We start from the raw sequence: 27,845 nt of genomic DNA, 5'->3' as shown, positions 1-27,845 counted from the left end.
TGACTGCTACTACACACTGAGCAGATATTTTCAGAGAACTATCTAGGATGACTCCAGGATCTCTCTCTTGAGTGAGAGCAGCTAATTTACAACCCATCATTTTGTATCTTTATCTTGGATTATGTTTTCCAATGTGAATTACTTTGCACTTATCAACACTGAATTTCTTCTGCCATTTTCTTGCCCAGTCATCCAGTTTAGAGAGATCCCTTTGTAACGCTTCACAGTCAGCTTTGGACTTAACTGTCCTGGGTAATTTTGTATCATCTGCAAACTTTGCCATCTCACTATTTACCCCTTTTCCCAGGTCATTTATGAATATATTGAGCAATACTGGTCCCAGTGCAGATCCTTGGGGAACCCCCACTGTTTATCTCTCTCCATTGTGAAAACGGACGAAGTATTCCTACCCTTGGTTTCCTGTCTTTTAACCAGTTGCTAATTAATGAAAGAACATTCCCTCTTATCCCATGACAGCTTACTTTGCTTAAGAGCCTTTGATGAGGGACCCTGACAAAGGCTTTCTGAAAGTGCAAGTACTGAACTCTATATTGACTGATCACCCTTGTCCATATGCTTGTTGACACCCTCAGAGAATTCTAATAGATTTGTGGGGCATCATTTCCTTATAAAAGCCATGATGACGATTCCTCAACATACTGAGTTAATCTAGATGTCTGATAATTCTTTTCTTTATTATAGTTTCAACCAATTTGCCTGGTACTGAAGCTACTTCCTTCAGAACTCTTGGGTGAAGACCATGTGCTCATGGTGACTTATTACTGTTTAATTTAATCAATTTGTTCAAAAAAAAAAAAAAACCTTCTCTACTGACACCTCATTCTGGGACAGTTCCTCAGAAGTATCACCTCAAAAAATGGCTCAGGTATAGGAATCTTCCTCACATCTTCTGCAATAAGACCAATGTAAAGAATTCATTTAGTTTCTCCGCAACAATCTTTTCCCCCTTGAGTGCTCCTTTAACACCCTGATTGCCCAGTAGTCCCACTGATTGTTTGGCAAGCTTTCAATGTACTTTAACTTTTGCTGTTAGGTTGTATCTTTTGCTAGCTGCTCTTCATAGTCTTTTTTGGCTTGCCTAATCATACTTTTACACTTGACTTGCTAGAGTTTATGCTCCTATTTTCTAGAGTAGGATGTTAGATTTCCAACTTTAAAAAGATTTCTTTTGGTTTCTAACTGCCTCTTTTACTCTGTTTAGCGATACTGGCATTTTTCTGGTCCTCTTACTGTTTGTTATTATTATTTGGAGAATACATATAGTTTGCGCCTCTATCATGGTACCAATGTTAGCCAATGTGATAACCAATGGGACACAGTATTACCAGTGTACAAACTATATAGAAATGACAGAGTAAGTTGTGATGGTGGGGGAGTGGCACTATATGTGAAAGAAAGCATAGAGTCAAATATAGTAAAATGGATAGAATAATAAGAGTATAGCTGTAGGAATATACTGCCAGTGTGGTGATGGAGACTGTGAAATGCTCAGAAAACCCAATAATAATGGGGGATTTCGACGATACCAATATTGATTGGGCATCATCATCAGAGTCATGAATGATATGGTGATTGAAAAAAGGAGTACTGAAAGCCCAGTTTCTCAAAGACACACCGTGGGTACTCGCAGGAATATTATATCTCTAGGTTGCATCTAAATACCCCAAGTATGTTGAACTTTGCACCGAGCATGAGAAGGACTTGGTCAAAACATAGCATTTAGTTTGGGTAAAAATTAGTTTCTTCCCCAGATCACCTGCACTGTAAACTTTTCACTTTTTTGGCAGTTTATATTACACATCTTACCTCATGTTTAGCAAATTCTTGATTCCACTTTTCCTTTGTCCATGATTCAATTATTTCTAAAACTGAATATTCCCCCACCTTCAGATCTGAATGGGTCCTGACAGCTGACACTTGCTGAGCAACTTGATTTGCTTTAAAAAAAAAAGTTTGCCGTTTTCAATTATAAAATGGCAAAGAATTTTTAAATACTTTAGTCTTAAGTGTACATGCCATTGTATCCATGAGTTTTATAACACCTTTAAAATTAGTATAAAACTAGATAAATAAATTAACTAAACTAGATATACACAATTATAAGATGGCAAAAATCAAGCACCATACAGAGAAGCATAATGGCTCACAATACCATTCCATGTTTGTCTCTCATCCCCCACCAAGAGAGATCAGAAATTAAACAACATCTCAAAGTAAATTGGCCCTCACTCACTTCTTGGTCTGGTCTTGGGAACTAGCAAAACAACAGAAAAAAAATGTGGAGTTTCTAGTAGACAAAAGTCATGGGGGTAAAGAACACACAGAAGCCTTCAAACCCTTTATGGAAACTATACCTGACTGAATAAGTGTAATTCTATCTTGCAATTTTGTGCAGCATGTCAGAAACAAAACTGGTCACTTTTATCTAGTTTTTATTAAGGATTATTCCCGTAACAAACACACACACCAAACAAATAAACCCCATTTTTTTGTTACCTGAGTTGACCAAGAAAACTGTTCTCTTTCCATTTTTGTTGAAGTCTCCCCTGATCTGATAGGACAGCTCTTTAGCGAGTAGTACTGCAATAAAAGTCTTCCCTGAGCCAGTGTTTAAACAGACTATTGTATTATGATCCAAAGCTGCTTCAAGCAGTTCAACCTAAATTTGCAAATGATAAACAAGTCACTATTTGCACAGGTAGAGTAATTAAAAACAATGAACAAAAGCAAAAAACTATCCACAGAAGTTGTACCTGTATGAACTGTGGATGCGCCAATGGGTATTTTTAAAGCTAACTAGTCCTCGAGAACTGCCACTGATTTTATAGGACAAGAAATTTATTTGCCACAAAGCACATTGTCAGGTTTCATTCAAAACATGGAAACAAGTTATCAGCTCTATAAACCAGGTTGTGTTTTTAAAGCTATAGTACCTCACTTTGCTAGTACACCTCTACCCCGATATAATGTGACCCGATATAACACGAATTTGGATATAACGCGGTAAAGCAGCGCTCCGGGGGGGGGGGGGGAAGGGGGGTTCCACACTCCGGCGGATCAAATCAAGTTCGATATAACGCGGTTTCATCTATAACGCAGTAAGATTTTTTGGCTCCCAAGGACAGTGTTATATCGAGGTAGAGGTGTATTGTAAATATCTGATTAAATAAATCTTTATTACATGTAATGATGTCTCTAGTTCGGTGTGCTTGATTTAATTCCTGCAGATGACTTCGGGATCTAAAAATATGAGCCTCACCAGTTGAGCAAAAAGACCAGATCCATTAGCTCAAAGGCAGCAGCAGTCTCTAATCTCTATGTGGTGTAGCCACTAGAGAAGGACAAGGAGCCATATCATGTTAACATGGATTACACATTTAAACTTGTATGGCTTCTAAATGTTGAAATACTTATATGATTCACCCAGCGTTAGATGAAAAATTTACATCAACTTAAAGCAATTTTTATTCTGATAGCTGGATGACCAACATTTTAGGTCATCAAAAACAGCTGTTTCAGATCACTCGTCACATATAAGGCTTTCAAATAATTAAAGAAATGAGCATGACAATACTCCTGAGAGATGCTTTCTGGCCAATTTGCAAACTAAACAGTGGCTGGTACAGAAAAATGTCTTGAATTTCCAATTGGCTAGAGGTCTGGTACCACTATCATTGCTGCAAATATTAAGAAGTAGCGTGAGCACTGCAATAAGAACATAAGAATGGCCACACTGGGTCAGACCAAAGGTCCATCTAACCCAGTATCCTGTCTTCCAACAGTGACCAATGGCAGGTGCCCCAGAGGGAATGAATAGAACAGGTAATCATCAAGTGATCCATCCCCAGTCGCCCATTTCCAGCTTCTGGCAAAAAGAGGCTAGGGACACTATCCCTGCCCATTCTGGCTAATAGCCATTGATGGACCTATCCTCCATGAATTTATCCAGTTCTTTTTTGAACCCCGTTATAATCTCAGCCATCACAACATGCTCTGGCAAAGAGTTCCATGGGTTAACTGTGCATTGTGTGAAGAAATACTTCCTGTTTGTTTGTTTGAAACCTGCTGCCTCTTAATTTCATTTGGTGAGCCCTAGTTCTTGTGTTATGACAAGGGGAGTAAATAACACTTCTTTATTTACTTTCTCCATACCAATCATGATTTTATAGACCTCTATCAGATCCTCCCTTAGTTGTCTCTTTTCAAGCGGAAAAGTCCCAGTCTTATTAATCTCTCTTCATACTGAAGCTTTTCCATACCCCTAGTCATTTTTGTTGCCCTTTTCTGAACCTTTTCCAATTCCAATATATCTTTTTTGAGATGGGGCAACCACATCTCCATGTAGTATTCAAGATGTGGGCATACCAAGGATTTATATAGAGGTAATATGATATTTTTAGCCTTATTATCTATCTCTTTCTTAATTATTCCCAACATTCTGTTTGCTTTTTTGACTGTCGCTGTACATTGAGTGGATGTTTTCAGAGAACTACCCACAATGATTCCAAGATCTCTCTCTTGAGTGGTAACAGCTAATTTAGACCCCATCATTTTATATGTATAGTTGGGATGTTTTCCAATGTGCATTACTCTGCATTATCAACATTGAATTTCATCTGCCATTTTGTTGCCCAGTGACCCAGTTTTATGTGATCCCTTTATAGCTCTTCATAGTCTGCTTGGGACTTAACTATCTTGAGTAGTTTTGTAACATTTGCAAATTTTACTACCTCAATCTGTACTCTTTTTTCCAGATCATTTATGAATATGTTGAATAGGATTGGTCCCAGTACAGACCCTTGGAGGACACCACTATTTACCTCTCTCCATTCTGAAAACTGACCACTTATTCCTACCCTTTGTTTCCTATCTTTTAACCAGATACCAGTCCATGAGAAGACCTTCCCTCTTATCCCAGGACAGCTTACTTTCTTAAGAGCCTTTGGTGAGGGACCTTGCCAAAGGCGTTTTGAAAATCTAAGTACACTATATTCACTGGATTACCCTTGTCCACATGCTTGTTAACCCCCTCAAAGAATTCTAGCAGACTGGTGAGGCATGATTTTCCTTTATAAAAAACATGTTGACTCTTCCCCAACAAATCATGTTCATCTATGCGTCTGACAATTTTGTTCTTTCCTATAGTTTCAATCAGTTTGCCCGGTATTGAAGTCAATCTTACTGGCCCATAATTGCCGGGATCACCTCTGGAGCCCTTTTTAAAAACTGGCATCACATCCAGTCAGCATGAATTCACCAAGGGCAAGTCATGCCCGACTAACCTAATTGCCTTCTATGATGAGATAATCGGCTCTGTGGATGAGGGGAAAGCAGTGGATGTGCTATTTCTGGACTTTAGCAAAGCTTTTGATACAGTCTCCCACAGTATTCTTGCCAGCAAGTTAAAGTAGTCTGGGCTGGATGAATGGACGGTAAGGTGGATAGAAAACTGGCTAGATGGTCGGGCTCAACGGGTAGTGATCAATGGTTCCATGTCTAGTTGGCAGCCGGTATCAAGTGGAGTGCCCCAACGGTCGGTGCTGGGGCCGGTTTTGTTCAATATCATCATTAACGATCTGGAGGATGGTGTGGACTGCACCCTTAGCAAGTTTGCAGATGACACTAAACTGGGAGGAGTGGTTGATACGCTGGAGGGTAGGGATAGGATACAGAGGGACCTAAACAAATTAGAGGATTGGGCCAAAATAAATATGATGAGGTTCAACAAGGACAAGTGCAGAGTCCTGCATTTAGGACGGAAGAATCCCATGCACTGCTACAGACTAGGGACCGAATGGCTGGGCAGCAGTTCTGCAGAAAGGGACCTAGGGGTTACGGTGGACGAAAAGTTGAATATGAGTCAACAGTGTGCCCTTGTTGCCAAGAAGGCTAATGGCATTTTGGGTTGTATAAGTAGGGGCATTTCCAGCAGATCGAGGGACGTGATCATTCCCCTCTGTTCAGCACTGGTGAGGCCTCATTTGGAGTACTGTGTCCAGTTTTGGGCCCCACACTACAAGAAGGATGTGGATAAATTGGAGAGAGTCCAGCGGAGGGCAACAAAAATGATTAGGGGGCTGGAGCACATGACTTACGAGGAGAGGCTGAGGGAACTGAGATTGTTTAGCCTGCAGAAGAGAAGAATGAGGGGGGATTTGATAGCTGCTTTCAACTACCTGAAAGGGGGTTCCAAAGAGGATGGATCTAGACTGTTCTCAGTGGTAGAAGATGACAGAACAAGGAGTAATGGTCTCAAGTTGCAGAGGGGGAGGTTTAGGTTGGACATTAGGAAAAACTTTTTCACTAGTAGGGTGGTGAAGCACTGGAATGGGTTACCTAGGGAGGTGGTGGAATCTTCTTCCTTAGAGGTTTTTAAGGTCAGGCTTGACAAAGCCCTGGCTAGGATGATTTAGTTGGGTTTGATCCTGCTTTGAGCAGGGGGTTGGACTAGATGACCTCCTGAGGTCCCTTCCAACCCTGAGATTCTATGATTAGCTATCCTCCAGTCATTTGGTACAGAAGCTGATTTAAATGATAGGTTACAAACCAGTTAGTAGTTCTGCAATTTCACATTTGAGTTCCTTCAGAACTCTTGGGTGAATATGATCTGGTCCTGGAGACTTATTACTTTTTAATTTATCAATTTGTTCCAAAACCACCTCTAGTGACACCTCAATCTGGGACAGTTCCTCAGATCTGTCACCTAAAAAAAATGGCTCAGATTTGGGAATTTCTCTCACATGAAGACCAGTGCAAAGAATTCATTAGGTTCTCTGCAATGGCCTTATTGTCCGTGAGTGCTCCTTTATCATCTCGACCGTCCAGTGGTCCCTCTGCAATGGAAAGCTCTTAACACAAATGCACATAAAACAAGAAAACCAGTCTCAAGAAGGTTATCTCGAATAAATAGATAGAATGAAAATTAAATCTTTTGCATAGACAATGAAAAATAATAATATTGTCATTAGTACCTGATATTTTCTTGGCGTGTAAATGTTATCATGAATTGCTTCTTGTTGCCATGGCAGTCCAAAAAAGGGACCCATTGGTGAGGAAGCAGGGGTCATAAGCTGCAGTCCTGCCATGCTGAGGGATTGCAAAGCAGGGCTTTTCATTCATTCATTCATCCAGTGTTTTTTTCATTGCATTTTTGTTCCAGCACAGCTTACTATGAAAAAAATAAGGCATTAAAATCATGCATTATTAAAAGCACAAAGCAAAAGACAGGCTTTTGATATGAGTTTATCTAGAAACACCTTTACTGGAATTTTATTTCTTGGAAGGTCTAGCCTTTTGTTTACTCATATCTACAGAATAGTAACAATAATTCAGAGGTAAACTAAGAGGTCTAAATAAACAGCCATTTTTTCAATTTCATATTTATACTGAGGACAGCATATTATTAACCAATGTCACAGAAACTCAGAGAACCTGCATTTTTAAGGGGAAACCCAGAGTAACATCAAGTTCACACTCTTGAATTTGTCTTAATTCTGTTAATACAGTCTCTATTTACAAGGTCCAGAAATATGTTAAATTACAAGATATAAGAAGTAACATATTTGTGCTAGTTCCACTTTAAGTAAAACAGAGTAAGATGATACAATTCTGGAAAGTTGGTCCAATAAAAGATATTACCTCACCCACCTTGTCTCTCTAAAATTCTGAAAAGAAGAGTGATAATTGTCTCTCTTTTGCTGGAAAAATTCTGAGGAGGAAATAATATGACACAGGTTTCCCTTTGAATATTCTCCAGAAGAAAAAACAATGCAGAATATCAGACAGATTAGGGAAATTAGCAACTCACTGGGTACAATGGTACAAAGTTTTTGACAGCAAGAAATATATTAATTTTGAAGCCAGACACCTGTAGAGCTCAAATCAATATTTTAATTTTGTAATGGTGTAATAGATACTTAAAATTTAAGTGTGTATCAAGGACCTCAAAAATGTGTAGCAAAGGATTAAAACCCATAGCAATCCTGTTTCACCACCTTGTAGAAAGCGGTATGTGATTCCATTGCTCAACAGGATCATTCATTTGTGCGCCTCACCGTGCTTTATGGATATATGCAAGAGTAGCCTCATTTCATAGACAGCACAGGCAAGCATGAAGCTTTGGCCTAATTATTCTGAGAGGTAGTCTGGTTTACTTGATGAGATTTGGCTCTGTCATAGAGGTTCTATTCTCAGCAGTGTCTCAGGGTGTTCACTTCAGGGGCATGACACCCAAGACCTTGCTCAATAAGTAGTGCTATGAATCACTCATAATTAACACCAGTCAGCAAAAGGGGGAAGACTTGGACTCATGGTATTCAGGCTCCCAGCCCAATGCACTTTTCCCTAGGCCAAAATGTATTTTGATGGAGAAGATACACACACACTTCATTAACAAAGGAACTGTATGACAATATTGCTGAAATTTGGCAGACTGGATTGAACATTTTAGTTTCAACTAAGTAGACATTGTCAAGTTTGGAAGAGAACAGCTACAGAATTCCAAAAAAGAAAGTGCAGTTCAAACAAAGGGGAAGTTGATAATACTGTGAATTTTGTAGTTGGGGATGCTATGGGTTATGTTCATACAGGTTTAAAATTTGGTGAGACATCAAAACTCATTTCAGAAAACTTGTATGAACGTTTATTTCTTTTTCCAGGAACATGTTCCAGTGACCAAAATACTTTCAAAAATTTTCAATTTTGGACATAAAGCCAGAAATGGAGCATGTCTCCCTTCTTTCATACCCCTCTATGATAACAGTGATTAACATCCTGCAATTCCATTTAAGCCAGACATTAAACTCCCATGACATTACGCTTTATCAGATGCCATCTATCTGATGAGACGTCTATCATTTATGGCATAAAGTTCATATTCATAAGCAGTTTTGGCTGTGTTTGTAAAAGACTGAACATCACATTTGTTCTAAAACCATAATTTTGTTTTTTGCCTATCATCAGGAAAAGTTGTCATTTCTAGGATTAAAGTACAGCAATCTCCCTCTGCCAGAGCAGTAGTCTTTTCTGGTGGCAAATGTAGAATTATGTATCCACTTTAAACTCAGGAGAAATGCAAGAAGATAGACGATAACTACCATAGTTGGATTTTTTTTGGTCATACTACTGAAGCAACCACCACCCTACAGTGAAACAAATAGTACCATGGGATCTCTAATGAGCACAAATGGGATGAGTAATGCCATACAATGACATACACTGTCTCATCAGGTAAACAGCATCTGAAATAGCATAATGTAATGGGAATTTGGGTTAAGTACCAGTACTGCCTTGAGGAAAAAAGGCCGCCTTCTGAACCACCACCATTAACTTCTACAGCAGCAGGGTTTTCCTTATATATCCATCTCACATCCGAGTAAAGGGCAAGGACATGTTTGTTTAGCTTTGAGATTTGACTAGATCACAGTCTAAAATAGGTATGGAGGTAAGCCAGAAAAAACGGTCACTAAACTTCCATAACTGCTGTTCTTCGAGATGTGTTGCTCACGTTCCATGTTAGGTGTGTGCACCATTGCTGAAGATTTTTCCCTCAGTGGTATCCATCAGGCTGGCTCTAGTGCCCTCTCGAGCCACACGCTCATGTGCTGGTTTAAAGGGTGCCTCCTGCCACACATCCTCTCAGTTCCTTCCTCCCGATCAACTGCAACAGAGGGGTAGGAGGTGGGTTGTGGAATGGACATGAGAAACATATCTCAAACAGCAGCAGCTATGGAAGGTTAGTAACCATTTTTTCTTCTTTGAGTGCTTGTTTCCACTTTAGGGGTACACAAGCAGTACCCTCAGTAGGTGGGCTTAGAGTTCATGGACATGCTGACTGCAACACTGGTCTTCCAAACCTGGCATCGTCGTGAGCCTGTCAAGTGATGGCACAGTGGGATGCAAAAATATGAACTGATGCCCAAGTTGCTGCCCTGGATTGGGACTTGTGCAAGGAACAACAATGAAGAGGCCTGATCTCCCGTGGAGTAAATGATTAGGACAGGCTGGAGGTGTGACATTCGCCTGCTCATAAAAAGCCCGAATACAGGCAGTTATCCAGGAGGAGATCCTCTGGGCTGACACTGGAAGCCCTTCCATCTTTTCTGCTATTGCTACAAAGAGTTGTTTAGATTTGAAAAAGAATTTAATCGACTCAATATAGAAGGCAAGGGCAGGTCTAACATCTAATGAGTGACGCTGCTGCTCCTCAGAGTTCTCGTGAGGCTTTGGGAAGAAGACTGGCAGGAAAATAGCCTGGTTGCTATGGAATTGTGAGACCACCTTTGGCAGGAAAGACAGGTGGAGATGCAGTTGGACATTGTCCTTGAAGAACACTGTATGGTGCTTCTGACATAAGGCCCTGATTTCAGAGACTCTTCTGGATGAGGTGATCACCACCAGAAAGGTGACCTTCCAAGAGAGAAGTAGTAGAGGGCACGATGCTAGTGTGTCTAGAGGAGGGCCAATGAGCCCCAACAGAACCAGGTTTAAGTCCAATGGAGGGATCGTTTCGTGTAACTGAGAGTAGAATCTTGCCAATCCCTTGAGAAACCGAACCATTATCTGATTAGAGAACACTGATCTGCTGTTCATCAGCAGGTGGAAGGCCGGATTGCTGCTAAGTGCACCTTGAGAGATACCAGGGCCAGATCTTGCTGCTTTAGATGGAGCAAGTAGTCCAAGATAACCTGGAGGGAAGAACAAACGGGAAAGAGATCTCACTGAGAGACCCACAGGGAGAAGCGCTTCCATTTGGACAGGTAGGTGGCCCAAGTGGAAAGCTTCCTACTATCTAATAAGACCTGCTGAACTTGCTCTGAACAGGCCTGCTCCTCTGGGTTCAGCCATGTAACATTCATGCAATTAGGTGAAGGGATGCAAGGTTGGGGAGGAGCAACTGGCTGTGGTTTTCTGAGATGAGGTCCGGACGGAGCGGAAGTGGAAGTGCGGATCCTACTGATAGATCCATTAGTGTGCCGAACCAGATGTGACGTGGCCACACCAGGGCTATAAGAATAACCCTCTTGTCCCGCTTGATTTTCAGGAGGACCTTGTGAACCAGAAGGACTGGGGAAAAAGCATACAGCAGGAGCCCTATCCATGGGAATAGGAAGGTGTCGGAGCCTGGACTGTGCAGCGAGCAAAACTGATGGCAGTTCCTGTTCTGCTTGGTCATGAACAGGTCTACCCGGGGAGAACCCCACCTTTGGAAGAAGAACCTAGCGATCTCCAGATGAAGAGGCCACTTGTGATCAGAGAAAAAGGATCTGCTGAGATGATCTGCCAGTGTATTCTGGGATCCCGGAAAGTGTGATGCTGCGATGTGGATGGAGTGCCACACACAGAAGTCCCATAGACAAATGGCTTCCTGACAGGGCAGAGAATCGAGCACCTCCCTGTTTGCGGATATAGAACATGGCCATGGTATTGTCTGTCAGAACTTGCACCACCTTGCCTGAGACCTGGGGGAAGAACACTTGATAGGCTAAGCATACAGCCCTGAGTTTCCTGACATTTACGTGCAGGGACAGTTCTTCCTGGGACCATAGGCCCCAAGTCCTGAGGAGGTGGAGGTGGGCTCCCCAACCTAGATCTGAGTCGTCCGACACTAGGGACACTGATGGCTGAAGGGGTAACAAAGGGTACTCCCATCATCACTGACCTTGGGTCTTTCCACCAGTCCAGGGAGGTCAGGACCAGGGGTAGAAGTGTGAGCACTGAATCTAAGTGGTGTCTGTTCGGGGAGTAAATTGACGCTAACCATGTCTGTAGGGGTCTGAGACTTGCATGCCAAACCACATAAGTTCATGCAGCTCCAGAGGGTACTGGAGCCAGCCCAACGGACACCGCTGAGAGAAAATCTCTGGCAACAGTGCATGCGGAATGCACATACCTAACATGGAATGGACATGAGCAAGACCTGGAAGAAGAATAATGAAAGATTTGTACCCTTCAAAGTTTCTATTTCAAAAGCAAGAAAAACAATAAGTTCTTTAATAAACTGAAATAGTACAGAAGTATCTAGAAACCAAGAAAAAAATTAATCGGTTTATCTGAAAAAATATGTAAGGTTATAGTTGGAAACAGTCAACAACTAAGTACTTGTGTTCAGAATCTACTAAGAGGAATTAACTGGACCCTGAAACTATCCAAGAAGGGAAGCAGACAACAGCTGGACAAAGTAAAATAGTTGGCCTGCCAGGTCAGTGTGGGCAATAAACATATCTGTTAATCTTTATCTTCTACATTACTTTGTAAATTAGTGGAAGTGAAAAAGAAAACCCAAAGAAGCTGCTGAAGCCAAACTTGGGGAGGGAAAAATGCTTCAGAATTATTGTATAAGCTATCTGCTGGCTCACAAAAACAGAGCAGAGGCAGCACAACATGCAAGCTTGTTTGCTGTGTCAAAACAAAACTGACAGGTCCAATTTTAGGCCTACTAGCCTTGGTAGGATAGCAGCCATACCACTTTGGGTTGTGACTGTTTGGTGAGTGTTTAAATGGGAGACCTCCAAGAAAAACTCAGATGCGGCAAAGAGTGGTAGTGATTCAGTAGGTGGTACTTCCATTCACAGCAATATTGAAATTATACCCTTTCTGAGTCTCATGGGGAGAAAATGTGCTGCTGGAGCTGAAATCTTTCAGGTCAAATGTAAAACCAAGGTCCTGACTAGCCCATTCATTAAACAGATTCCATAACAGATTCGAAAGAGCAAAAGGGGTTAATGCCAGAATCCTGCTCACATTACTACTTCAGTAATGCACTCTGCCTAGTAAATATTTTCTTTGTAATTTCAGTTTGAGTAACTAGTCTCATCATAAAAAATGACTACATTCTACTTTTGAGGTGGCTGCACTTCAGCAGTGGGTGAGTACACTTTATTTTCTGTATAGATTTTACACAAAAAGTGTGTGCGCACACGTGTGTATAAATAAAACATATTAAAGTTGCAAAGTAAACCACTTGATTTAGGAAATGTCAGGTTAGGAAGACTGGGAGCTATGCTTTGAACACATAAAGTGTTACAAAATGCTACGTACTCTGAAAAAAATCAGGTCCCAGTCATCTCAAATTAGGCACCCAAAGTTAGTGGAAACTTTTGACCTTAATCTCTGTGCCTCTGCTCCCCATCTGTAAAATGGGGATACCACCATCCCCTCACCTCAAAGAAGTGTTGTGAAGATAAATTCGTTAATGTTTGTGAAGCCCTTGGATACTATAGTGTTGAGTGCCATAGAAAAACCCAAAGAAAATTAATAATTCTTTGTTCAGAGCAGAATTTGAATAGTATGCAGTAAATAAGAACTGGGGTCACAAACAATGAGAAAACAAAATATAGAGTAGGTGCTCAGTAAGTAGGCACCGTCTTCTCTTGTGAACTAAATGAGGACAGGAGTCCTGTGAAAAAACTAGTATGTGATCATGTAAGCACAAAGGGGCTGAATTAAGGTTGTATATGCATTTCCTAACTTTCCAGTACTTGACTTTGCAACTTAATGTTTTTAACGTAATTCTTGTATGTGTAATATATCATATACATGAATCTGTGAAACATTTTAGGATTTTTCTGTTTCATCAACAGAAGATAATTGTTTTCATATCCAATAGTTAAGTAATCTGTTCTTTCAGCAGTTACTAACCTTGATCTATGAATTTCTATCTGACATAATACTAGTGATGTTAAAGTTCTGTACCTAGCTTTAACTCTACCAACTTCTAGTTTCCCCTCTAAATAACACACTCAGATGTTCAGGAAATGTGTTTCCAGGAATGAATCCACAGGATAGGCAGCAACTTTAAAAGCAAGTCACTTATCAACTATACAAAAATTGCATTTGAATTTCTCTGCTTAACTGCTCTCTCTTGCTACAACACTCAAACTCAGCCAAATACATCATTTTAAATAAAACCCAGAAAGATAAAAAATGATATCATGTTCCATCTGTTGGGTATCAAGGAAGAAAAAGTAATGGAACTTGAGCATCAACAGATGAAAGTAAATATTAAACCATGAAATGGAAAATACTAACTGGCAGCATTCCATGCCAGCTCCTGCAAAATTTGGAGAGATTCTATTCCTATTTTTGTACATTTGATGACTTATTTGCTTTTAAATTTGCTGCCATCCTGGTGGATAACGTCTTTGAGGCAGAAGTTGTCCTTTCTTTGCCAAACTTGGGGCATACACACAATATACCTTTCACAATACTAATATTTAACAAAAGGTAGCATATACATTTGTAGCTAATTTTAAAAACAGCATTAAACATTTATTTGCTTCCATTTGCTTTATCAAAGATATATTTGGTGAACATCAGAACTGAAAATTAAAACAGTATTGTGATTATTTACCATAAGATTTCACTTTGTTTTTCACTTTGAGAAGAAGTCTTTCATGAAAGACTCTCTAACCTTGGAGAAAAAGCTCAACAATAACCAGATGGAGTGGGAAAAGTTTCACTTTCATTGAAATAGGATTCTCTTCCTTTCTACAATAATTGATTTCTTGGATATTTCCAAAATTTAAGAGTTAAGAATTCTGGATTGCACTTCAGAGTCTTGTGTAAAGTAAGTTTCTTTCATCTGTAACTGTAAGAACCACACTTCGGAACTAGTCAAACTGACCGACCTTGGGAGATAGACTGGATGACGTAATGCGTCCTTCCCATTTCTATAATCTCTGTAATATGATTGTATGAAACTCTTTTTCTCTGCGTTGGCATTCAGTTGAAGCATTCTAGAAAGAGAGCCTTAGAGTATGTCTACACTACGAAATTAGGTTGATTTTATAGAAGTCGATTTTTAGAAATCTATTTTATACAGTCGATTGTCTAGGTCCCGACTAAGCGCATTAAGTTGGCGGAGTGCGTCCTCACTACCGTGGCGAACATCAACTCATGGAATGGTGCACTGTGGGAAGCTATCCCACAGTTCTCAGTCTCCGCTGCCCATTGGAATTCTGGGTTAAGCTCCCAGTGCCTGATGGGGCAAAAAACATTGTCGCAGGTGGTTTTGGATCCATGTTGTCAGTCTCCCCTGCCCTCCCTTCCCTCCCTCTGTGAAAGCAACTGCAATCATTTTGTGCCTTTTTTCCTGGGTTACCCATGTAGATGCCATAGCACAGCAAGCATGGAGCCCGCTCAGCTCACTGCTGCTGTTGTGAGCATTGTAAACACCTCGCACATTATACTACAGTATGTGCAGAACCTGGCTAAGAGATGGCAGCATGAGGACGATTGTGAGGAGAACATGGACATAGCACAGGATGTGGCAATTGGGACATCATGGTGGCAGTGGGACAGGTTGATACAGTGGAACGCCGATTCTGGGCCTGGCAAACAAGCACAGACTGGTGGGACCGCATAGTGTTGCGGGTATGGGATGATTCCATATGGGATGATTTCACAGGCATAAGGCCACCTTCCTGGAACTCTGTGAGTTGCTTTGCCCTGCCCTGACACGCAGGAAAACCAAGATGAGAGCTGCCCTGACAGTTGAGAAGTGAGTGGCAATAGCCCTGTGGAAGCTTGCAATGCCTGACTGCTACCAGTCAGTCAGGAATCAATTTGGAGTGGGCAAATCTACTGTGGGGACTGCTGTAATTCAAGTAGCCAATGTAATCACCGACGTTCTGCTATCAAGGGTAGTGACTCTGGGAAGTGTGCAGGTCACAGTGGATGACTTTGTTGCAGTGGGTTTCCCTAACTGTGGTGGGGCGATAGACGGAACGCATATCCCTATCTTGACACCGGACCACCTTGCCAATCAGTACATAAACCGCAAGGGGTACTTCTCAATGGTGCTGCAAGCATTGGTGGATCACAAGGGATATTTCACCGACATCAACGTGGGATAGCCAGGAAAGGTGCATGACACTCGCATCTTTAGGAACTCCAGGCTGTTTGAGCAGCTGCAAGAAGGGATTTACTTCCCAGCTTAGAAAATTACTGGTGGAGATGCTGAAATGCCAATAGTTATCCTTGGAGACCCAGCCTACCCCTTGCTCCCATGGCTCATGAAGCCATACACAGGCAGCCTGGACAGTAGTAAGGAGCAGTTCAACTATAGGCTGAGCAAGTGCAGAATGGTGGTAGAATGTGCCTTTTGATGTTTAAAAGCTCACTGGCGCTGTTTGCTGACTAGGTTAGACCTCAGCGCAACCAATATTCCCATTGTTATTACTGCTTGCTGTGTGTGTCCTAATATCTGAGAGAGTAAGGGGGAGATGTTTATGGCGGGGTGGGAGGTTGAGGCAAATTGCCTGGCTGCCAATTTTGAACAGCCAGACACCAGGGTGATTAGAAGAGCACAGGTGGGCCACTGCGCATCAGAGAGGCTTTGAAAACCAATTTCATGACTGGCCAGGCTATGAAACACACACAGTTGTGTGTGTTTCTCCTTGATGCAAACCTGTCCCCTTTGTTGATTTTAATTCCCTGGAAGCCAACCACCCTCCCTCCTTCGATTACAGCTGGCAAAAGAAATAAAGTCAATATTGTTTTGAAACCATGCATTTTTTTATATTTTATTTTATTTTATTTTAAATTAATGAAGGGAGATAACTGGTAAGGTAGCCCAGGTAGGGTAGGGTGGGGTGGGGTGGGGGAGGAGGGAAGGACATGGCCACATTGCTTATTCACACTACAAATCAAAACTGTTTGAATGACAGCCTTCTGTTGCTTGGGCCATCCTCTGGAGTGGTGGCTGGGTGCCCGGAGTCTGCCCTTCCCCCCCACATTCTTGGGTGTCTGGGTGAGGAGGATATGGAACTTGGGAAGGAGGGCAGGCGGTTGTACAGTGGATGCAGCGGCGAACTGTGCTCTTGTTGGCTTTCCTGCAGCTCCACCAGATGCCTGAGCATGTCCGTTTGTTCCCCCATTAGCACCAGCATTGCATCCTGACTCTTCTCATCGCACTCACTTCATGCTTTCCTGGACTCTGCCACTGAATGCATCCATGCATTCAGCTGTGCTGTATCAGTGGAGGAGGACTGCATGAGCTCGGAAAACATGTCATCGCGAGTGCATTTTTTTTCCACCTTCTAATCTGCGATAACCTCAGGGACGGAGATGATAGGGGGGAGCAAAGAAATATTTGCACCTGCGGGGGGATAAAAAGGGAGAGTAAAATTTAAGATGAAACATTTCTGAGAACAAAAGGGAGACTTTTTCACAGTGAATCAAACAATTCACAGCAACAGCACATGTTCTTTAGGTACAAGGTCACATTTTGCTTTTTATATTGAGCGCCTGCCGGTATGGTGACATCACACACACCTGGGCAACAGAATTCCGTTTCCAGGCAGCCATGGTAAGCCAAAGGGTACGTGGGTTTGGCTTCTAACTCCTTCATAACATGTGGGAATGTGTGCAAACTGCAGCACCCTCTTTTCCCATAGCAAACAATGCTGGTTGGGTTTGCCATTTAAAAGGAGAGGCTGCAGTTTTCGGGTGGATGTGCAGCACACACCTCCCCCCCCAACCCTCCCTGTGGCTATTTGGGATGATCCCTTCACCCTTCCCCCCACCGCGCGGCTATTCTCAGAGATGACTCCTTTTAGCCAAGCACAAACTGCCCAGCATGAATGGGGTCCTTTTACTGTTCCCTTACAAGAATTCCCCTCTTTCAACCAGGTGACCGTGAATGATATCACTCTCCTGAGGCTAACACAGGAAGATGTAGACCAGGGGTAGGCAACCTATGGCACGCGTGCCGAAGGCAGCACACAAGCTGATTTTCAGTGGCACTCACACTGCCTGGGTCCTGGCCACTGGTCTGGGGGGCTCTGCATTTTAATTTAATTTTAAATGAAGCTTCTTAAACATTTTAAAAACCTTATTTACTTTACATACAACAATAGTTTAGTTATATATTATAGACTTATAGAAAGAGACCTTCTAAAAACGTTAAAATGTATTACTGGCACATGAAACCTTAAATTAGAGTGAATAAATGAAGACTCGGCATACCACTTCTGAAAGGTTGCTGACCCCTGATACAGACCAAATGTTGCTTGAATGCGACCAAAACCCAGAACAATTCACTGCCATGCTTTGTGCTGCAATGATTCCAAACTACTCGCTACTGGATAGGCGTGGTAAAGTGTCCTACCATGGAGACTAGGCAGCCATACCCAGAAACCTTCTGCAAAGGCTTTCAGAGTACCTCCAGAAGAGCTTCATGGAGATGTCCCTGGAGGATCCCCACTCCATGCCCAGACACGTTAACAGACTTCTCCAGTAGCTGGCCATGAATGCATCCCAAGTCTTCAAGGCAAATCAAACATTAAACACTATTGCTTTTAAACCATGTACTATAGTTACAAATGTGCACTCACCAGAGATGGCTTCTCCACCTTCAGGGTTGGGGATCCTGCCTTGGGAGGGTATTGCCTCCAGGCTGATGAAAAGTCCTGGCTGCCGGGGAGAACGGATTCACCACTTGCCTGCTGCGTATTCTCCTCCTCCTCAAAATCCTCCTCCATGTTGCATGAGATTCCTCCCTTGCAGGTGTCCACGGACAGTGGTGGAGTAGTGGTAGGCTCCCCCACCCCAGAATGCCATGCAGCTGATCATAGAAGCAGCATGTATGGGGCTCTGACCCAGAGTGACCGTTTGCTTCCTTTGTCTTTTGGTAGGCTTGCCTGAGCTCCTTGACTTTCACGCGGCACTGCTGCGTGTCCCTGTTGTAGCCTCTGTCCACCATGCCCTGTGCGATTTTGGCATATATATTACCATTTCTTCTTTTTGATGGGAGTTCTGCCTGCACAGATTCTTCTCTCCATACAGCAATCAGATCCAGTGTCTCCTGTTCGCTCCATGCTGGAGCTCGTTTACAATTCTGGGGGAATGTAGTGAGCCTGAGTGGCCTCCCTCTGAGAGCAGGAGAGCGAGGGAGCATTGTATGGTCACCTGTGCTGCTGAGCTTGCCACGCTGACCAAACAGGAAATGAAATTCAAAAGTTCCCAGGGCTTTTCCTGTGTACCTGGCTAGTGCATCGTAGTTGAAAGTACTGTCCAGAGCTGTCACATTGGAGCATTCTGGGATATCTCCCAGAGGCCAATAACATTGATTTGTGTCCGCACTACCCCAAATTCAACCCAGCGAGGTCGATTTTAGCGCTACTCCCCTCGCCAAGGAGGACTACAGAAGTCGATTTTAAGAGCCCTTTAAGTCAGTGGAACGGGGGTGCTTCTGTAGACACGTTCATTATAAAATCAACCTAACGCGGCTAAATTCAACCTAACCCTGTAGTGTAGACCAGGGCTTAGTTTTTGTTTTGTCTTCCAATATCTCTTAGAAAAGTTTGGGATCTCAGGTTGGTTTTCTTTAAACTCAAGAAAAGTGCAAAGAGAATGTATTGTAGTTGAAATACTCAAAAGCCCTCTAGGAACAAGTTTCCCTGAGGTATCTTTCACTGGAAATATGGTGCAATTATTTAACCTCATTTTTAATTTCCTTATACCAAAAAACCCTAGACTTTTTAAGGTGATGTACAACAAGATGTGAACCAAAAAGATATCTTTATACACATGCTATACAACATGTAAGCAGAATACTGCTCTCTCAACAAGCATACTGAGAGAATAAAAGGCTGTTTTTTTGTTGCTCAGCAAAGCCTCTAATAATTTTAATAAGATCAGGATTATGTTGAGGCTCATGTTAGACTGACCTGCCTCTGAAGAGCTTCTTCTATAACCCATGTAGTATTGTCAACAGCTGGAGTTCCTGACGGATTCTTCCTGACCTGCTGAAATGGTGGACAATTTAGAACTTAGTCTCAGGAAATTAAGGACCTTTGAAGTCCCTCATGCTAGGTCGGGGTGGGCAAACTTTTTGGCCTGAGGGCCTCATCAGGGAATAGAAATTGTATGGCAGGCCGCGAATGCTTACATAATTGGGGCTGGGGGGGGCCCTCTGGTTGTGGGGCTGGGGATGAGGAGTATGGGGTGTAGGAGGGTGCTCTGTCCTGGGATCAAGGGGTTTGAAGAGTGGGAGGAGGATCAGGGCTGAGGCAGAGGGCTAGGGTATGGGGAGTGGCTCAGGGGTGCAGGCTCCGAGCGGCGCTTACCTCAAGCGGCTCCCGGAAGCAGTGACATGTCCCTTCTCTGGCTTCTGGGTGTGGAGCAGCCCGCGACCCTCAGAGAGGGGCCATGGCCCGGCTTCCGGGAGCAGCGTGGTGCGGCCCCGACCCGGCTCCCCGGTGGGAGCTTGTAGGCCAGCTTGAAATGGCCCGCAGGCCATAGTTTGCCCACCTGTCCTAGGTTAAAACTGTGGTAATGAGAAAGGAGACTAAAGAACTGACACTAAGATCAGGTCTATACTAGAAAATGGTTGCTAGTATAGCTATACCTGCAAATCCTCCAATGTAGATGCAGTTTACACCAGCAAAAAAGTGATTTTGCCGGCACAGTTTATACCAATTCTCAGAGTGAAATAAGCTATACCAGCAAAAGGGCTTTTATGCTGGCACAATGGCATATAATGTGTATACTTTTGCCAGTGCACAAATTGGCACGCCCCTAATTGACATTGATATGTCAGCAAACATTTCTAATGCAGACCAGGCCTCAGAAATAACAAAACAGTGTCCATAAGTTTTAGAAAGGAAAGTTCCCACTTTAGCAGAACAAAGATACATAGAGCCAGATTCTGGTCCACATTATAGCCCTTTTATACCACCCTGCAAAGGGGTGAAGGACAGGGGCTCTAAAGCTGCTGTAAACAAACAGCTAAGGATTGCCCTGTGTAGTGCTCAGTGACAGAGCTGGCACTACACAGATTCCCCTTCTATGGCCTCCTTGGCACAGAGGACATACTGGGGGTGTTCAGAGGGTAGGAGGCTGTGGTAAATGAAGGGGGGGGGCAGTAGCTCCCTTTTATAGACACCCAGCCAGCCAGCAGCTATAAAATCCCTCTTAATAGCTGTTCTCTAATTGCCCTACCTGTAAAGGGTTAAAAAGTCTCACTGCTATGCATAGGTAAAAGGAAGTGAGTGGGTACCTGGCCAAAATAGCCAATGGGAAGGCTAGAACTTGTTAAAATTAAGAAAAAAACTCCTCTTTTTGTCTGTCTGTTTGTTCTCCTGGGGAGAGGCGGCCAGGGCAGCAAATATGCTGTAAGAAGCTTGGGCCAGGTATGAAAAAATTATCAGTATGATACCTAGAAACTACTCATTTAAAACCCTAGATATGCAAGTAGATCAGGAAACGTCTAGGAAGACACAATTAGGTTTATCCCTTTTATTTCTTTATGGCTTGTGGATTCCTCTGTGCTAACCCCAGGTGCTTTTGTTTTGCTTGTAACCTTTAAGCTGGACCTCAAGAAAGCTATTCTTGGTGCTTAATTCTTGTAGTTGCTCTTTTAAAATCTAGCAATAGCCTGAGTTCTCAGATGCATTTTCTCTCTTTTTTTAAAAATAAAATTTATCTTTAAAAACAGAATTGGATTTATGTTTCTTAATAGGTTTGTGCACGTTGTTTAATTAGCTGGTGGCAACAGCTGATTTCCTTCCTTCCTTCCTCAGCTCTTCCCGGGGGTCGGGGGGATAAACGGGCTTGAGGGTACCCAACAGGAAGAAATTCCCAAGTGTGCCTTCCTGAGCTCTAAGGGGTTCTGCACTTGGATGGTGGCAGCATCTACCAATTTAAGGTCAGAGAAAAGCTGTAACCTTGGGAGTTTAATACAAGCCTGGAGTGGCCAGTATTAATTTTTAGAATCCTTGCGGGCCCCCACCTTCTGCACTCGAAGTGCCAGAGTGAAGAATTAGCCTTGACAGAGGCAGTGTAGCCAAAGCACCCAGCTCCAGAGGTCCCAGCCTCGTGTGATTGCTCATTGGGGCCATTTCAAGCTTATGTCAGAGCAGCCTTGGCTCCCAGCAGTCACAAAAATCAGGACAGCACACGTTCACCCCATCAGTTAACTGAGCAGAGTTCCAGGTTAGCTAAAAATGTAGCATAGACAGAAGCACACTACTGTAAATTAAAAAAAATAAAAAAAATACATTCTGCACCACTCTTCATTGTGAAACCTCCTAGAGAACTTAAAAAAAAAAAACCCACACTTTTACCCGCTATGAAAAGTAACTGTGACAGTGTTTTCTTCTCCTGAAGTTATATATGGAGCTAAAATTGAGTCAAGTGCAAATCCTTACTTTTTTTTTTGCCTTATCATTAAAACAAAGTACTTTTAAATCAAATCTGACTTATTTTGTGCTGTTTACTTCCTGTATTTCTTTCAGTTTAGATAAGCAAGATTCCACCCTTCCATCCTTTTAAAAAAAAGTATATATTCGTTCTGAGTCTAATTCACTTGCATCAGAATGCTTGAGTTCACATCACTGCAAATGTTTAAATCTAAAATATCGTTGAAATTTAAAAATAAGTTAAACATTTCTAATCATATTACATTTCATAAAATTTTTAAAGGTCTGTAAGTTTATGACTAATCTAATGGGAAGTTTTTATAATTGTTTTTGGTTAGCTACCTGCCTCTTACATAGTCCGCACCTATGGAGAAAATAAAGCTGCTTCATTGTAAAAATTGTGTGTATTTATATAAAATTAAACTACAGATTATTCAATAATTTTATATTAGCCTAGACTGTGAACCTAAAAAGCCTTTACAGTATTGTTCTAAAGGTTTAGCCATTTAAAGAAATTCAATAAAACATGTTAATGCCTAATTTGATACACACATACTTGTTCGCAATCTGTTTATCTCATATTATAAAGCACAGACTTACCGTTTTAATTTCTGAGATCTCTGTGTTTGTGTTCTTTGAACTGCATTTTGACATCATGATATCAGTTTGTACATTAATTGCATCATTTGCAAGCTTCTGCTCTAAAATGAAATAAAAATGATCATCATCAGTGTGGAATTAAAAAAGGATAGCTCAAAAATTCTGTATATAGTGCAAACTACAAGGAATTTGTAAAAGAACAGACAATAATATTTTGGTCATAAGTAGTAATATAAAGGTCCCTTATGTAATTTCTCAAAACCATCGAGAGAAATGTATATCAGTGCACAGGAAAGGTAAAGGTTTATCCTGAAAGTGACAACATAGTCTCCAGTATTTTAGTTTAATAGTAAGAATCAGATGTAAAAATTTTGGAATTTGCATTTTTTAAAATGAGTAAAAAATATTTCAAGAAATGGAAGTTCAAAAAAGGAAGACTCAGCAAGAAATGAAAAGATAAATTACAAGATTTATTTTACCTGGACATTTTAAAACTACTACAAAAATCATATTTTAAATTCAGCAACTGCTGAAAACCAATAGGCTATAATTAGTCAACAAGAATGACAATTAGAGAAATACAGTAGTTCTGTATCTCGTTTAATCATGCTATATTTTTCACACATACCAATAAAGCATTCCTTTCATTTCACTTCTAAACAAAAAAGGCAAAAACAGTTTAAATTATGTTTTGTGCAAATTTTAATTTGAGCCTCAACAAACACCCTCAATGCACAAAAAAGCACTGAGTGTATTTTACTGCCTCCTGAACATGTCAATACATTCATATCTTATTAATTTCTAGTAAGATGGTGCATTATCCAAAATCAAAGTTCAATTTAAAAAGTATCCATATATTTAAATGTCATTTGTATAAATGCAACTATCAGGATTTAACAAATAATTTAGTTTAATACAAACATTGTAATTGCTGCTCCACAGACCTGCATCTCAAACACAAAAGTATGGATAGTCTCTAAACAGCAATTCTACTTCGTGTATCCACAACTATATACATCCCCATAGAGAAAAGGGAGCAACAGAAGTTACTCAATTTATTCATCCAATGTGTAAGCATTCCCAGAATGACTGAACCATTCACCAAAAGAAAAAAAAAGAAAAAGAAAAAAAGCTCTAAAGTCCATTTTTGTAAACAAACTGTTACTGAAAAGTTAAAATACAAAATGAACCTTGATAAGAATTTCTATCCTAATTGGTTTTAATAAGGTTAACAAAAAAGGACATTCCTAAAGATTACTTCAGTGTGTTCATTTTTACCTCGAATGCTGCTACTGAGCTTTTCCAGAGTTTCCAAGCCTGTAATTTTGTTTCACCCTAGGTAACCTAAAAGGTAATATAAAAAGAACACTTTAACATGAACTCCCATAAAAATCAATCATGCCATGTGGTAGACTGTTTTCTTGCATTTTAATATTTTGCTCTGTGGCAACAGCACATGGTCCTTCAAAATCTAATTATCATATGTCCTTTCTTGGCTGAGGATACAGACAGTGAGTGTCTGAAATATTGGTTCTAAGTGCTCAGGAGATATTTGCATATTTTCTGTTTTATTTGCTAAAGTAATTGCTAGAGTCCAATTAGATTTACAGCTTTAAAAAACCCTTCACTGTGTGTTTCATTTATTACCAAAATGGAGTTTTAAAGAAACTTAATATTCACCATACTTTAAAAGGCTTACAGCATGCATTAGTTTTATGGTGAAATAAATGCAAACACAATTATTACTTCATTTTACAAAAGAGTTTTCCATTACATTCAGGAAAATATAGAGTACAGTATGTAAAATCAGATGATATATTTTGTACTCTTGTGCAAAAGAGAACTGCTTGAACTTTATATCCCAAGATATCATATTAAGCCATGTCTCTGTCTCATGTAAAGACCCTTTTCTCCAGGATAAAATTTCTTTTTTCCTTTCTTTTCTCCAGAAAATACAGACTTACCATCAAATTGCTCATTTGCACTGTCTAAAACGTGCATGATTTCTATTGAAATAGTATACGGTCTAACAGTAAAATCATTTCAGATGCTGTTAGTATATTATTAAAGAAATCACCGTTTTCTATCTAGTAAAATTGCTAAATCTGGTAAAAAAAAACTTGTTAAAGATAGAAATGGTTCTCTCCACAAGGGGAGCAGAATTTTTTCTGTTCAGATTAGTACATCATTAGAAATTAGAAGTTTAACATTATAATAATATATTTTGACTACCTCTGTGCATCAGAGAAAACAAATGCCACAATCCTTTGGCATAATATCTAACTTCACACACTACATAATATTAGTTTTTGATTATTAATGTAGGAGGCAAATATATTAAGGCGACAAAATGGAAATGGACTAAGTATCACTGATTCATGAAAAATTCACTGACTTCTGTTTTAACACTACATAGCTGTAAAACAGGGGATTGAAATTTTAATTGAGGGCATCAATGAATCACAGACACTGACTGCCCTTCAGCACAATAGGCCCTTTTGAGGCCAAAACTAACATGTATCCCAGATAGGCCACATACCAGAAACTCAGTCAAATTCTAGTACAAAACAGCAAGTTTACAACACATTAGCATCTAAATGATGTTGGTTGAAACCTTGGACAAAGACCTGTTGCAGCAGACACCCAACCCTTCCTGTCTGAAGGCCAAAGGAATCAACAACTTGCCAGTGAGCACTGGCAAATGATGGCAATAGCAAACAAACCTAAAACTACAAAACCCACTCCCTTCCTTCACTGCAGTATGTTGCAGATACCAGTCAAATTTTAGTCAAAGGTCTCTTTTACCACACACTGAACAAGCAATCTACAGTAAGTGGGAAGCGTGTTAAAAAAACACAAAGAAAAGGGGAAACCATGACACTACTAAATGACAAAACTAGAAAGAGAAGATATTTAATGTACGATGGTGTTACTGTGGAGAAAGAAATTGTATAGACAAAGTAGGTTTTTCATTTTTGTAGGATAATAGGACTCACATTCATCTGTGATTAATAAAGGTAAAATAAATGACAAACAAACATTCATTAAGCGGGGAGGGATAGCTCAGTGGTTTGAGCATTGGCCTGCTAAACCCAAGGTTGTGAGTTCAATCCTTGAGGGGGGCCATTTAGGGCTCTGGGGAAAAAAATCTCTCTGGGGATTGGCCCTGCTTTGAGCAAGGGGTTGGACTAGATGACCTTCTGAGGTCCCTTCCAACCCTAATATTCTATGAACACTATAACATGGGGACTTGCTATGACTGGTTCATAAGCTTTACAAGGTTAGTTTAGCAGTATGATTAACTAAAATTTTCTTTGAGTTGTTTATGCAATATTAAAAAATCACTTATAATTAAAGCTAAAAGCTGAGATTTCCAAGAGTAACTATTGATTTGGGAGGCCTAACTATACAAATGTTAAAGGATCCTGATTTTCAGAAAGTGTTGAGGACCCACCCTTTAAAAATCAGGCATCTTTAAGGTGGCTCAAGTTGAGCACTTAAAAATATCATTTCCAAACTCAATCGTCACTTCTGAAAACCTTGGCAAGAATCTTCCAGGCATTTTGGCTAATTGCTACTTAAAGTTCAGCCAAATGTCAGTAAATTTAGCCAAAACACACCAGGCCAGTAGGAAGGGCAGACACTGATTCACAAGCATTGTGGTATCTAAAAAGTAATTCAAAGAGCTGTGCTGTAAAAAGAATAACTTAAAATTTATTTTATCTATAGTTAGTAATTCAAAGATTGCCAGAAAAAAAGCCAAAATAGAATTTCAGAATTAAAAAACCCTCCAGAAGTGTGGTAATGACAGTGTTTTCCAATACAAATTATCAAAGCTGCTGCTTGATTTAAAAATCTTCTATAGTTTGAAATACAGAAGTTTTTCCCCTCAAATTGCTACACTAATTTTCTACTAAAACCATAGGGAATCATGGCATTATTAAAAATAATTCACAAAATTAACTCATTAGGCCCCTATCCTGCTGCTGGAGCTGCACAACTGATCTCATGCCAATGGATCTCCATGCAGGAGTAAGGGTTGCGAGCATGGGTCCCATTGCAGAATCAGTATTTATGTCAACAGTAGCCAAGTCATTTCTAAAATTGCTAAAGACTTCATGCAAAATCTCCGGGATTTAAAAAAAAAAATCTCCATTCTTCCATTCAGTACCAAACAAAGCATTCAGAAGGAATAAACTAGCAGTTTGACAACTCAGGGTGATTGGCAGCCCATAGTAACATTAAGTAGCAAATAAACCTTTTCCTAAGGTTAGCAGTGTTTAAATGTTAACTATTCTTTAGAAAACAAAATGCAACAAAACAAAGCCATGACACTATTACAGTAACCAAAAAACATTAGTTGTTTGACTAGATGCAATTATTAGCATTATAAATAATAGACATTTTATACACAAAAAAAGATACATACAGTAAAATAAAATACCATCCTAATTATAAGTGGGGCTAAAATTCTGTCAGCAATTACCCTTACTGACTGACTTCTTAATAACCATGGGCCCAATCTTTTTGCCATTGAAATCAGTACCAAAACTCACATCAGGCTCCAAGTAGCCTCCTAAGCGAATAGTTTAAGGGCAAACAAACATTAAGAAAGTCTTTCCTCATCACTACTGTGAACCGAACTACTGATCACATGGGAACATTCCTCCTACTATGATTACACAGAACAGTGGTGTATATTTTCAGAAGTGACTAGTGATTTGGGGAATTTCATTTTTGGAATGCCCACACCTGAGACAACTTTAAATAGTCTGATTTTCAGAATGTTGAGCTTCTACTCTGAAGTGTCTATAGTGGGGCACTTAAATCTCACTATCATGACGACTTTGGTAAACTGTTCCAGCAGTTAATTGCTCTCACCATTAAAAGTTTATGTCTTATTTTCAGTCTCAATTTGTCTAGCTTCAACTTCCAGTCACTGGATCATGTGATGTCTTTCTCTGCTAGATTGAAGAGCCCATTATTAACTACGTGTTGTCTATACACTGTAATCAAGTAACCCCTTAACCTTCTCTTTGTTAAACCAAACAGATTGAGCACCTTGACTCTGTCACTAACAGG

At 40.6% G+C, this 27,845-nt stretch overlaps 1 protein-coding gene across 2 annotated transcripts in view; it reads right to left on the bottom strand.

Moving 5' to 3' along the window:
• DICER1 (dicer 1, ribonuclease III) overlaps positions 1-27,845 on the bottom strand; it is a 100,059-nt gene that overhangs the window by 59,886 nt on the left and 12,328 nt on the right. For both annotated transcript variants that reach the window (XM_045015228.1, XM_045015229.1), the window contains exons 2-7: positions 24,042-24,107; positions 22,764-22,864; positions 19,692-19,769; positions 6,993-7,189; positions 2,518-2,680; positions 1,828-1,958 (exon numbers count right to left, since the gene is read on the bottom strand). In XM_045015228.1, the coding sequence (XP_044871163.1) occupies positions 1,828-1,958; positions 2,518-2,680; positions 6,993-7,136 (438 nt within the window). In that variant the 5' untranslated portion in view covers positions 7,137-7,189; positions 19,692-19,769; positions 22,764-22,864; positions 24,042-24,107. The remainder of the gene's footprint in view (positions 1-1,827; positions 1,959-2,517; positions 2,681-6,992; positions 7,190-19,691; positions 19,770-22,763; positions 22,865-24,041; positions 24,108-27,845) is intronic.

This window comes from Mauremys mutica, chromosome 4 (genome assembly GCF_020497125.1).
Source record: "Mauremys mutica isolate MM-2020 ecotype Southern chromosome 4, ASM2049712v1, whole genome shotgun sequence".
Classification (NCBI taxonomy): Eukaryota; Metazoa; Chordata; order Testudines; family Geoemydidae; genus Mauremys; species Mauremys mutica.
This window is presented reverse-complemented; position numbering and strand designations above follow the sequence as displayed.